This window comes from Gavialis gangeticus, unplaced genomic scaffold (assembly GCF_001723915.1).
Source record: "Gavialis gangeticus isolate Ggan-Ray unplaced genomic scaffold, GavGan_comp1, whole genome shotgun sequence".
NCBI lineage: Eukaryota > Metazoa > Chordata > Crocodylia > Gavialidae > Gavialis > Gavialis gangeticus.
In genome coordinates, this window is record NW_017729008.1 from 32841867 (window position 1) to 32855138 (window position 13272).

At 42.7% G+C, this 13272-nt stretch overlaps 1 protein-coding gene across 2 annotated transcripts in view; it reads left to right on the top strand.

Moving 5' to 3' along the window:
• Nucleotides 1-13272, top strand: part of USP6NL (USP6 N-terminal like) — a 222427-nt gene that overhangs the window by 66528 nt on the left and 142627 nt on the right. The window contains exon 1 of one of the 2 annotated variants that reach the window (XM_019509571.1): nt 1374-1520. The exons of the other annotated variant lie outside the window; for it this stretch is intronic. Within the exon in view, the coding sequence (XP_019365116.1) occupies nt 1463-1520 (58 nt within the window). The 5' untranslated portion in view covers nt 1374-1462. Of the gene's footprint in view, nt 1-1373; nt 1521-13272 lie in introns of those variants that run through there. 2 annotated transcript variants of the gene reach the window in all.

Consider the following 13272-nt stretch of genomic DNA (forward strand, 5'->3'; position numbering starts at 1 on the left):
TCCAAGTTTAAAACAAATTGTCTAGCAGTAGCATTTCTCTTCATCCAGCAGTGAGGGAGTCACTTGACTTCATGGCTCATTATAATCTACCTGATCCTTTCAAAGCTCCTCATTCTGTGAGTGTTAAATGTCCCTCTCTTTTTTTAATGGTGTTAATCTATTAATCAAGCTATTCTTTCCTTTGCAATTCTGCAGTCTTAGTTCCTCCTACAAATTATATCTCCTCTTTCACAGTGCTGCAGACTGCTTTTAACTCTGGCTAGAAACATAAACCGAGATGTGGAAACATTTTACTTTGTATGAAAATAACTTTCAGTTAAGTATTGGGTGGACCGTCAAAATGCTCAAGATTTTGTTTTGTGAATCTGAGAGAGATGGACACTTAATCCTAATGACTATAGGACTAAAGAAATGGTATTTTAAAATTATTTTTTGCTTAGTTTGTTCTGTTTTTTAATACAAAATGTATCATGTAGCAAAGTAATGGACATTCTAGTAAAGTTGTATTGGTTTTGCTCTGGTCTTAAACTGAATTGTATAAGCCTAGGCCCTTGGTATTTTAGTAAAGCTTCTAGTTTCCTTTTGTAATTAGTAAAAGTATGTGTTGTATTAATTGCAGTGATGCATCACACTATTTGCACCTCCTTGGCAGAACTGTGCATGAAAGTGTTTAATTTGGAGTTGCTTTCAAGTCCTGGTGGTGCTCACGTTTTGCAAGCTTTCTGGACAGATTAGTTCTGTCAATTCTGAATAATAAGTTTTGCCCATTTTTGTCCAGGAAAAGGTTGCCAGCAACTATCTAAAGTTTTATCTTATTAGATATTTCAGAGAGATGCAGGGGTTCTAGCAATAAACTTAGTCCACATACCATGACTGAGGAAGGTTGATCAAGAACTTCCAGATTTGTTTTTAGCTACGGCATAAGTTTGAAGTCTGGTGGTCTATATGTTTACAGGGATTTCAAACTGCATTTTTTTCCTAAAGGAATAAATTTGAAAATAGGATGCCTATATTCTGTGGGGTTTTTTTCCAAAGTTTTTCTTTTTTTTTAAATAGAAGATGCTTTCCTGTTAGTCCTTAGTAAATGCCGGTAAGAATTCTTAGCCAGGAGTGCCATTGTGCTGATGTGCTTTAAAAATAGCATCTTGTGAAGCCGCTTGTTCTAATCCCCTTGTTCATTATTAGCTGGAATGCTAGGCTGTAGGCTGCAGTGGATAATACTCATGTGCAGCATGAAAGACACTTCTTTGGAACAAATAACGTCTTTGTTTGAATGTCTGTAGTCCATGTAGCTACAGTGGGATCATTTCTTCAGTAAGAACATGGACCAACAGATAGTAGCTTGCTTATCTGAAGTAGGCTTTTCCAAGCGGAGGAGGAAGAAGCTTCAAACACTTTCTCTTGCTCCTTCACTTGAATCGGTGATTTAGAATATGATCTAGAAGCTTATAAATTTTACTCCATGAAGACTAAAACTGTATATTACCAGGACTGGGAAGGAAATCAAAATCTGAAGAATGGTAAAATAACTTTTAAATTTAAATTCTCATATATATCGAAGTTCTCTTATGCCATCCTTTAAGACTGAGAGGCTTGTTGTTATTGTTGCCTACGTAGTTTCTGGTGGGTGAAGATTTGAATTTTAATGGTGTTAAATTATATGACTTTGGCCTTAATGGTGACATTTGAAGAAATTTAGTTAAATGTTAATAACGTTACTGTTCTGAAAAGGCATCTCATTTAAGAGGCATTTTTTAATTTCCAACCATAAAGGTTTAATTCTTGTTTTCGCAGCTTAAAAATAGCAGTTTGAAGTGAAAAGAAATACAGCAGTCCTATCTAATAATTTCCAAGGTTGTTTAGAACTAGTTTGTTTATCCAGGTTTCTGGATGTAGATATTTATCATGGTAATATTTTCTTCTCCTTTAAATCTTGGCTACCCACATTGCAGCATTCAAAGGTGATTTAAAAATCTGTCCCGATTATATTTTTTTTTTTTAAATTTTATTTTATGTTGTGTGGAGGAGGAAAGGAAGGGGAAACAAATACCTTTGATATCAAGAGGACTTTCTGTTTTGACCACAGGTTTTTAAATGTTTTGTTATCGCCTGAATACAAGCTCTGACTGTTGTTGCGGAGGTAGAACAGCTGTTGATAGTCCCTGCAGTCAGTAGCTTATGCCAGTACAGCTCTCGGTGCAGTGGTATATGTAATGTGCAGACAAACAAGAATGTGAGTGAAGTAATGGGAAATACGTTTGTGTTCTCTGGTGTTCTGGTTCCTAGTTTGCCGTATCAGCTTCAAATGAGTCATGGCTGGACTACAGTGCTGTGGGAAACTCCTTATTGATTTGTAGGAAGTAACTAATTGTTCTTGATGCTTGTAAATTACTTTTCATCCTGGCACTTGAAAGAAACAGCCAAAATTAAATTGACTCCTTTTTTGAATAGCTGATTATTAGTAGCAGGTGGGGAAACTGAGGGACATCATAGCTAGTCAAGGGAAGAACAGAAATGAGAAACAAGGACATTTGATTCCCAATCTTGTCCTATTTGAGGCCTTCCTGTTTGCAGAGTGGCAAGCAGATAGTTGAACAAATGAACTGTCAGTAATTTTTGTAACTTGCACTAGTGAGTTGCCCGTCAAAAATGCTGGGGAGGGGGTGGCCAGGGAAGGAGTGCTGCCACCCACCACCCCATGCTGCTGTCGCCTCTTGGGGGGGGAACTTGCATGCGGTGGCCACCCACCACCCTGCGCTGCTGCTGCTGCTCTGTGTCTGGCTATGCCTCCCTGTGTCTGGCCCTGCACTCCATCCTGCTCCGTGTCCAAAAGGAAAAAAAATGATAGCAATAATTAAATAATCAAGTGGTCAGAGTTAAGGCTGTATTTGCACTTTTAAATTTGGTTTCTCCCCTCTGACCCTGAACAGAACAGGGGTCATAGTTTGATAACTGTGTACCTAGGTAGTCCACTCTTGTAAAATAGTTCTGATGTGGAGCATCTCAAGTTTTATATTTAATAAAACTTAAATCTTCCTCTATTAGAACATTTTTGGCAGTTGTCTTTATTGAATGTAGTTGTTGTCTTTGGCAGTCCCTCGCAGTTGAGGATGATTATATCCCATGATTTTCTTACCTGTGTGTCCAGAGATGGCGGATGAGGCCTATCAGGGATTGACCGATTCTCCTGTAGCTCGGACATGTGTTTCCTCGTGGGGTGGTTGCCACTGAATTCTTGATTTCATCTGTGACACGCTGTTTCTCCCACTCCTACTTTTCTGTCTCCTGTTGTTTTGAGGTTTCAGAGTACTGATATCCCTGAAGCGGACTCTTCCTCCATTTGGGGTGGTTGTAGGCGATAGTCTCCCACAAGCTGATATCAGTGTTTCATTTTTTTAAGTTGGCCTTGAGGACATCCCTGAAGCACTTTCTTTGCCCTCTACTTGGAGCGTAAGCTGGGGGAATAAAAAACTTGCTTTAAGAGTTTGGAGTTGGACATCCGAATGACCTGGCCGACGCAATGAAGGTGATGTTGGATGATCATTGCCTCGATACTTGGGTTGTTTGCTTTTAGGAGGATGCTAATGTTGGTGCGTCTGTCTTCCCACTGGATTTGGAGCATCTTCCTCAGGCAGAGTTGATGATACTTCTCCAACAACTTTAGCTGTGTCCTGTATGTTGTCCATGTCTCAGGTGCATACATCAAGGTGGGGATCACATGACTGCTTGATAAACCATGAGCTTGGTTTCAGATCTGATGTTGCAATCTTCAAACACCTGTTTTTTCAAGGCTGCACTTGCACATTTGAGGCGATGTTTGATTTCTTCATTGATGTCAGTCTTCTGCGAGAGATGGCTTCTGAAGTATGGAAAATACTCAATGAATATAGTATTGCTTACGCTAAATAAGCAACGGCAGCAAATAATGGGTAGATCACATTTAGAAAACATTTTAATCAGTTTGGACTTGGGGCAGCTTTACAAAAATCATTTTTATTAAACTGGAGCTTGTATTAAAATCAGATTTACAGTTTGAAAGATTTGGTTTTTTGTTCTCAAAGTTTTGAGCATTCTTCTTTAGCTAGCAGATGAATCTATACTAACTGAAGTGGCCAATGATATCTACACATCTTGTTTTAACCATGTTAAAGATTTTACTATGAAAGTAAGTTACTTTGTAGTGTGAAATCATTTCTCCTCAGTGAACTTTCTTTGAATGGCTGTCCTGAAATTAGACACCCAGAGAAAAGAAAGAGCCCAATTAGAATTCAAAGCACACTGATGTTAATGCCGTTAAACATGAAGGAAGGGTAGATAGGCACCGTTATAGACTAAGTAAGATGCATGTATTAGAGCACAAGCTCTTGTGGGCCGAAGTTCACTTTGTCAGATGCTCTGAAAGGGCATGCAGAAAACAGGATAAGAAAGAGAGAGAAATTAGAATACAAAAGACAAGGTGGGGAGAGGGGGAAGGAGGTAGACAGTTAAACAAGCATCCGTAGGAACAAGGGGGTCACAAAAAAGCTAATCCAGGTGACATGATAAGAACCCATAGTCCCTGTTGAAGCATAGTTAGCACAGTCCAGTTTGGGGATGGTTTCTTGTTCCTCAGTTTCCTGTTCTGGTTTTCAAAATTGTTCTTCCTGAGAACAGCAAGCTTGAGGTCAGCGATGGAGTAGCCATGGAGGCTTTGTGTCTTTCTGCAGCTGATGTCAGATCAGTGTTCAGTTGTTCTTACACACAGAGAGAGCCCTGTCTGTCCGGTGTAGATAGCCAGCAGGCATTGTAAGCAGGTGAAGATTCGTAGATTGTAAGGGGCTGGAATGGACCTTGGAAGATCATCAGGCCTAGCCCCCTACACCAAGCAGGAAAGATAAGTGGGGGTCAGGTGACCCCAGCAAGGTGACTGTCCAATCTTGTCTTGAAGATTTCCAGGGTAGACAATTGTGCCACCTCTGGAGGGAGCTTATTCCAGAGTCTGGACACCCTGACGGTGAAGAGGTTTTTCCTAATGTTGAGCTTGAATCAATCTTCCAGGAGTTTGTGGCCATTACTCGTGGCTTTCCCCTCGGGTGCCCTGGTGAACAGTTGCTCACCGAGCCCTTGATGTGCTCCCCTAGTGTAGCATTAAGCTGTAACCAGGTCTCCTCTCAGCCTTCTTTTCTTCAGGCTGAAGAGTCCCAGATCCCTCAGCCTTTCCTCGTACGGTTTGCCTTTTAAGACTCTGATCATACATGGGTGGCTCTTCTTTGGATTCTCTCAAGCTTGTCCACGTCCTTGTTAAAGTGCAGTGCCCAGAACTGGACGCAGTACTCCCGCTGTGGTCTCGCCAGTGCTGAGCAGAGGGGAAGAATCACTTCCTTGGCTTTGCTGGAAATGCATCGATTGGTGCATGCCAGAGTACTGTATGCCCTACTGGCTACAGCATCGCACTGCCAGCTCATATTCGTACTGCGATCTGTTATTACCCCCAGGTCCCTTTCATTCGTGGTGCTAGTCAGTTTGGTGCCACCAAGCCTCTGGCGTGTTGGGGGTTGCTTGTCCTGAGGTGGACCACTTTACATTTCTTGATGTTGTCCGCCCAACTTGCTAGCCTGTTTTGGGTCTGCCTGTAACTGCAGCCTATCCTCAAGTGTGACCACCCTTCCCCGTAACTTGGTGTCATCCATGAACTTGGGCAATGAGCTCTTCACCCCCACATCCAAACTGTTAATAAAGATGTTGCAAAGTACTGGACTGAGCACTGAACCCTATAGGACACCGCTGCCCACTTCTCGCCAGGATGACACAGATCTGATCACTACAACTCTGTGGGTCCTATCCTGCATCCAGTTTCTCACCCACCTGACTGTCTTGGAATTAAGCACAGAATCCTCCAATTTTCTCATGAGGACATCATGGGATACTAGATCAAAGGCCTTTTGTAAGTCTAGGTATACCGTGTCAACCTGTTCTCTTGTGTCCAGGTGACGAGTTACCTGGTCACAGAAGGAGATGAGGTTGGTAAGGCAAGACCTGTCCACAATGAAGCCATGCTGGCTGTCATTCAGAATCCTACCTTCTGCAAGCTTATTGCAGATAGACTCCGTGATAAACTTTTCTAGGATTTTTCCTAGGATGGAAGTTAGGCTGATGGGCCTATAGTTATCCAGGTGCTCCCTCCTGTCCTTCTTATGGATGGGCACAACATTGGCCTTCTTTCAGTCCTCAGGGACTTCTCCAGAGCGCGATGAGTTGTGGAAGAATTGTGCCAGGGGTACCACAATGACTTCGGCCAGATCCTTCAGCACTCTCAGATGAAGATCATCCAGTTTTGCTGACTTGTATATGTCTAATTTTATTAATCGGTCATGCACCAATTCTATGGCAACAGTAGGGAGGTGATTATTCCTACCGTGCTTATCCTCTGCTCTACCTGGCGTGGTTTTCCCCGTGGTCTGGTAAAGACTGAGGTGAAGTAGTTGTTCAGGATTTCACCTATCTCCTGGGTGCTGGTAACTAGCTCTCCTGAGTTGTTGAGCAATGGCCCCACACTCCCATTTGTCTTCCTACTGCTCCCTGTGTACCTAAAGAAGGACTACTTGTCCTTGATTCCTGGTGCTAACCTAAATTTGGTCACCGCTTTAGCCTGTCTTACCTGTTCCTTGGAAATGCAGACTGTCATGGAATAGTCCTCTTTGGGGCGTGCCCCAAGCTTCCATTGTTTCATAGACTTCATAGATTTCATAGACGTTAGGGCTGGAAGGGACCTCGAAGATCATCAAGTCCAGCCCCCTGCCCCAGGGGCAGGAAGTGCACTGGGGTCAGAGGATCCCAGCAAGATCAGCATCCAAGCATTTCTTGAATGAGTCCAGACTAGGTGCCTGCACCACTTCTGGAGGGAGTCAATTCCAGGCCTTGGGGGCTCAGACAGTAATGAAATTTTTTCTTATGTCCAGCCTAAAATGGTCTTGGAAGAGTTTATGACCGTTGGTCCTTGTTTTTCCTTGGGGGCGCTCTGGTGAACAGGCTTTCCCCCAGATCCTGATGCACATCCCTTATGTACTTATAAGCAGCCACCAGGTCCCCCCTGAGCCTGCACTTTTCCAGGCTGAAGAGTCCCCTGGCTCTCAGCTTCTCTTCATAAAGCCTATTTGCGTGCCCTCTGATCATGCGCATGGCTCTCCTCTGCACCCTCTCAAGCTTCTCCACTTCCTTCTTGAATTGTGGAGCCCAGAATTGGATGCAGTACTCCAGTGATGGCCTCACCAAGGCCGAGTACAGCGGGAGGATGACATCCTGAGATTTACTTGAGAAGCATCTATGGATGCAAGCCAGAGTTTTGTTTGCTTTCCCAATTGCAACATTGCAGTGGTGGCTTTATGTTCATTGGAAGGCCTGGTTGCCTCGGTGAGGATGGGAGTTCATTACTTTGTCTTGAGTCATTAGAACAAGTGCCAACCACTGCTTCCGCACTATAGAGTAGGAATCAAACCAGGATGTTTCTATCCTCAGCATAAAATCAGCTTCTCCTCTTAATACATGTGCCCCAGTTTTGAGGGGGTGCTGATTTTTAGGGAAAAGCTGTGTGTTGTATGCAATAAAATATGGTATTCAAAGTGTCAGTTAGTTTAGTTGCATGTGATGATTGTAGGATAATGCTAATTATTTATTATGCCTGGAAAGTTTGGGCTTTTGAACCATTCTCTAGCTCGGGGGTAGGCAACCCCCAGCACGCATGTGGGGCGCACAAAGGCATTTCGATTGGCACGTGTGTCTTGGAAGTGGCTGGAGCTGTACTGCCACAACAAGGATTGGGCCTCTTGCTGCTCCCCCATCATGCCATATCTTACAAGTCAAGGCTGCGGGTGGTTTTGGTACTCTGCCGAGCCCTGCTCTAGCTTATATTTTTTCAGAGAAACCTATTTGGTCAGAAGGATGAGTTGCTCTTCTTAACTTAAAATGATCTCAAAGGACAGCTGTAAAATAGAGATTCTACCCATTTGTGGGAGCCCATGAAGGTGTTCAATTACAGGATTACAGATACAAGTGTAAATTGGATGCTTATCTTGCTGGGATCCTATGACCCCAGCTGACTTCGTGGCCTTTGGGCGGGGGGCTGGACTTGATGATCTTCCGAGGTCCCTTCCAGCCCTAATGTCTGTGAAATCTATGAAAACAAATAGTTTCCTTTAGAGATGCGTTCTTCTGTAGCTGTTGTTCCACTCCAGAGATGAATGCGTTTCAATGATAGACAAAAGTGGTCTCTTATTCTATACTAGATTTGTTGCTTTCATTGCATCTTTTTATGTCCCTTCATCAGAGGTTCACTGTATCTTTTTCAGTGTTTTTTTCCTCAATTGTTTTTGTTGTCTGTTTGTCCCTTCCCCTTCAGTTAAAATTCTGAGTACCTCGAAGCTTTTGCAAATAAGCCTATTTACTTGAGAGTTTAAATGTGGCCTTGGAAATCTTACTTTTATGCTAGAATATAATTAAAATATTGGCCTTTATATACAGAAAATCTGTTGCACTTCAATTTTAGAGGAGTTTTAGTGTTAAACTTTTTCCTTTTCTTGAGCTGTGCTGGCAGAGTGGAATTAAGGGAGGCTCAGGATTTTTAGAAATCCCTTGAAACCTTTTAAAATATTTGTTTTCTCTTACTGCCACATAATGTGCTGATTATCCAGAAAAAAATCTCGTACTACATTTATTTGGGATGACATCCAAACTCATTTATGGCTTCATTTCTACTAAATCATGCTTGGATCCAAAACTTGTTTGCTTTCATTTTACAGAAGATAAATTTTGACTCCTGAATAGGCATTTTGTGTGTCTTCAGTAAGGCTCTTAGTCTCCTCTTGGCCTGTTTCAGCAGGAAATGTAACCAGCTTTTTACTATTGGAGGTGTTCTTTTTTTCCTCCCCCATAAACAAGAAGATCTTTTCAGTGCGTGACATAGGGGAGAAATAAAGTAATAACTATGCTAAATTTGCTTATGGAAAAATGTTGCTATAATACCTACTCTGATGCCATTCCACTGCTGTCTAATGCAACAGGCCTGAGTTTCCTCTAATTAGTGTAAAATACTCGTAGAGGAGCTGTAGACAAGACAACAGCTAGGCCCATTCAAAGCAATCAGTGCTGAAAGCTTTTGTACTAATTGCAAAGATCACATTAAAATAAAAGACTCACCTGTATGCAGTTCTGAAGCTCTTACATTTGCAATAGTCCCCAGTGGACATGAAAGACGGTGAGCTGATACTGAATGGGAATTATTTTGATGATTTTTATTGCTTCAGTATTCAGTATACTCATTTATGTTGTATCATAAAGCGGTTTAAAAGAGTCAAGAACCCTGAACTTTTAGAACCACTTTAATTGTGGCTAACCTATTGACTTGATGCAAACCTTTATTGAGAGACGGTATAGTAAGCATTTCATTGCTAAAATTTGGCTTGTGTTTACTGCTTGCTTAAATATTCAGCATTTTGTAAAAAGGTTATTCTAAAAACTAGTTGCTTTAAAAGTTAGACTTTTGACAGCACTTGTGCTACAATAAAAATCATAAGGGGGTGAATAGTTTAAAGGAGTAGTAAAAAAACATTGAGGATTTTACACTTATTTTTGGCCTGGGTCAGTAGAGGCTCGGAAGTAAAAGTAATGTTATTGCTTTGTGGTGCCATATATAAAAGCTTAGCTTGTAATTGGAATGCGGATGCTTTTGGACAAGTGAGCTCTCTAAAGAGAGTTAGCATCCATTGACACCCTTGTTGGTAAACTCAGAAGTGAGGTCTAGGATTAAATAGGTTTAAAAATTCTTGTATTATTCAGGTCTGGTTTGAAGGACGCTTGGAGGATTAGAAACCTGCTGTAGCTATAAAGTGCTTCTTTCTACAGACCTGCCTCTCTCTCTCTGCAAGTAAGCATAATATTGTTCATCCTTCATTACCTAAAAGCAGTCTATGGTTTCAATGTGAAAACAGCACAAGAAGAACTGCTATATTTTCAATTCTAAGGTAAAATTCATGCTCTTCTATCTCCACCGTCCCATATCTTTTTTCACAGAGTTTATGAAGCTTGTGCTCAGGGTGGAGTGTCAAGTGATTACATGATTTGGTGCATTTAACTAATTGGGAGGTCTGGTTTTCAGGGAAAGTGTATGTATTTTAGCTAAGCTGATTTTTTTTAAGTATCTTCTAATTAATAGAAACCCAACCAGTAGCATTGTAGAGCCGAACAAATAATGGTGGTGACAGCAGCTCCCTTTATTTTAAGACCTTGATCTAGATGTCATATCAGAGACAGGCCTGTCATTTCACCCCAGGATTTCCACATGTAGCCCAACAGCATGGGTAGATTTAAATTGGCTTTTAGAAAGTCAGGGTACTTCTGGACCTTCTGTTAGTCTGTCCTGGTTTCCCTTATGTTTTACAATAAAATTCCTGTAGCTTTTCTTGCCCTCAAGTCCCTTATACCCTTCAATACCTTTTTGAAAGTGTAGGCATAAATTTCAATTGCTCTTATCAGAACTGGGTGGGGAAATAAGAATTTGTGCCTGCATATCCTGATAAGTAAGTCTGTTTACTGTGTTAACTAACTAAGAAAACATATGAGTTCTCAGTCAGTGGGTGCTCTGAAGAGGTCTGCCTACAATGATCCAGCCTGGTTCTCTCTCAGCTTCCTTCCAGCTTTCTGGCCCCTGCTGAAGGGAAGGGAAGGCAAGGCTTGCTCTAGTGCCCTCAGCTTCTAGCCTGAGCCACTACAGGAAAGTTTGTTCACTTGCTTCTTGGTTCAGGCTACGCAGTTTAGATTAACCTGCAAAGATTGAAGAGGTTCAGCCTCGGGGTTTTTGACTGTCTGTACGTAGCCCTAGAGTTTTTCAGGATACTCTTAAGACCTGAAAGCATGGTATACATTCTTTGCTGCTACATATTTTAATAATAGTATTAAAAAGCAGATTGTTTTTACATTTACATTCATTCACCTTTTCAAGTTATCTTAGTTGTCTGCATTAAGAATGTGCTTGCTATTTATCATACCATCAGTCGCTGTCATCTACAAGCCTAATTAACATGGAGTTTATATTTTCTTTACCATATCTGATAAAATATTTAAGTCATCCATGGACCAAGAACAGATTCCTATGACACTTAACTAGTAGATAATACTCCGGCAGCTGCTTCATTTGTTTGCTTTAGCAGTTAACTATTTACTGAGTCATATAGTTCACAGTGCCAAAATGTAGAGATGCACTGATACAGTAAATTTTCCTTATTAGTGCCAGTCTGATATGGGACCGATGTATTGGCATTCAGCTTTTTTTGGCTTATGTGGCCAATAATGCCACTGATAAATGCTCCGTGCATGTGCGCAGCCACAGTGCAGCATGCAGGTGGCCAGGAGCACAGCCCGGCAGCGTGGAAAGCAGCCAGGATAAATCGGTTATGAGGAAAAGTGCCATGGGTGGGGAAGGGTGCAGATTGAGGCCCCAATGGTGTGGGAAGGAGTGGGGCTGGGGCTAAGACAGGATGTGGGATGGAGTTGTGAGCAGCTTCTGCTGCTGTGTGTGCCCTCAGGAGAGCATGAGGGGGTGTGTGCCTCCAGATCTGTGTGGGTCGAGGGTGGGCTGCCACTGCAGGCTGGGGCTGGGGTGGTGCCAGGATCGTCCTGTCAGGGGTTGGTTCGAGGCTGTGCTAGGAGCAGGGCTGCGGTGAATTTTGGGGTGGCTGCAGCCCCCTCCCCCTGGGACGCCCTTCCTAACACTGCCACTGCCCACCCCCAGCACAGCCCTCCCCAGCCTCCTGCTGGGAAGAGCCCGCTGCTGCCCCAGCCCACAGCGGCAGCCTGCCCTCACCCCATGCACAGATGCCCCCCATACCCACCTGAGGTGCGTGCAGCGGTGGGAGCTGCTCCCCCTCCACCCCCAGACAGGCTGCTCGTGGCTCTGTCCTGCACTCTGCCCTGGCTGGGCAGTGCCTTCCCCTGTGCCAGCCCCACTCCCTTGATCTGCCTGCTTCTTCACCCCTTCCCCTAAAACAGACTTACCAGCCAGATGCCAGTCTCCATCCTGCCCAGCTGCATATCAGAATTGGATCGGTATTGGCTGATACGGTTTGTTAAAAATCAGCCATCAGTACTGGCCTGAAAATTGTCTATTGGTTCATCCCTACCAAAAATTTAAGAATCCTGCGTCTATACAAGAATACTGTAACAAAGAATTGAATCGTTTGTTATTGTTATTCACTTACATTATTTCAAATCAGAGGTACAACTGATTTGTAGGTGTAACTTTTTATTTTGATTTTCAGGTAGACTGGTGAAACGTCTTTTGAGAGGGGGAGGAAATGTTATTTCAGTTTCCATTGTTTAGGCTTGACTGAATCCCAAATTGTTACAAAACTTCTAACTTACACAATGTTCAACATTTTTCTTATGGAGAGCATCATATATGTCCTTATCTTCTAAAATATAACTTCTTAGTACCAGTTCAAGCTGTTTTCCAGCTTTTGTATGTGGATGGATTAATATCAAACTACAAACTAAGGCAATAAAAATGGATTCTACAGATATGTCAAGAATTAGAAGAAGAAGAAACTGTAGGTCTCTTATGGACTGCAGAAGGCAATCTAGTTATGGATGCTTCAGAGAAACCATTTAATTATATTCTGTGCGTTTTTACTTGAGTCTTCGCAAACAGGGACAAGTGCCAGGTGACGAACAGTTGGCAGCCAAAGACAGGGAATTAGTCAAACAGCCTGTAGAGCAGATTAGGGATTACTTAAGAGATGCCGAGATGCCTTCAGGTTAGCAGAGCCAGATGGATTGCACCCTAAGATACAGAAGGAATTGGCTGAGGTTATTTCAGAGCCATTGGCTATCCTCTTTGAGAAGTCATGGAGGTTGGGCGAGGTCCCAAATGACTGGAAAATGGCACACATGGTGCCCATCTTTTAAGAAAGCTGTTTTGAAGCCTTTTATTTCATCTTGATTTTGCTGTTTTGAGCTCGAAACACATCGAAACAGCTTTGAAATGAAACACCTGGTGACATTTCGAACAGCCCTAGTGATTAGAAGGAACTTCTTGATAGAGGTGCACCGATACCTTGGTCCCATATCGGATTGGCACCAATATAAGGAAAATTGGCGGTATCAGCAATCATCAGCACAGGCAGGGTGGAGCTGGGGATAGAGCCACAAGTGGTTCATGGAGGGTGGGGGAGAAGCAGCTCCTGCTACTGTGCACACCCCCCGGGAGAGCACAGGGGGTGTGCACCTCTGGATCTGTTTGCGGGA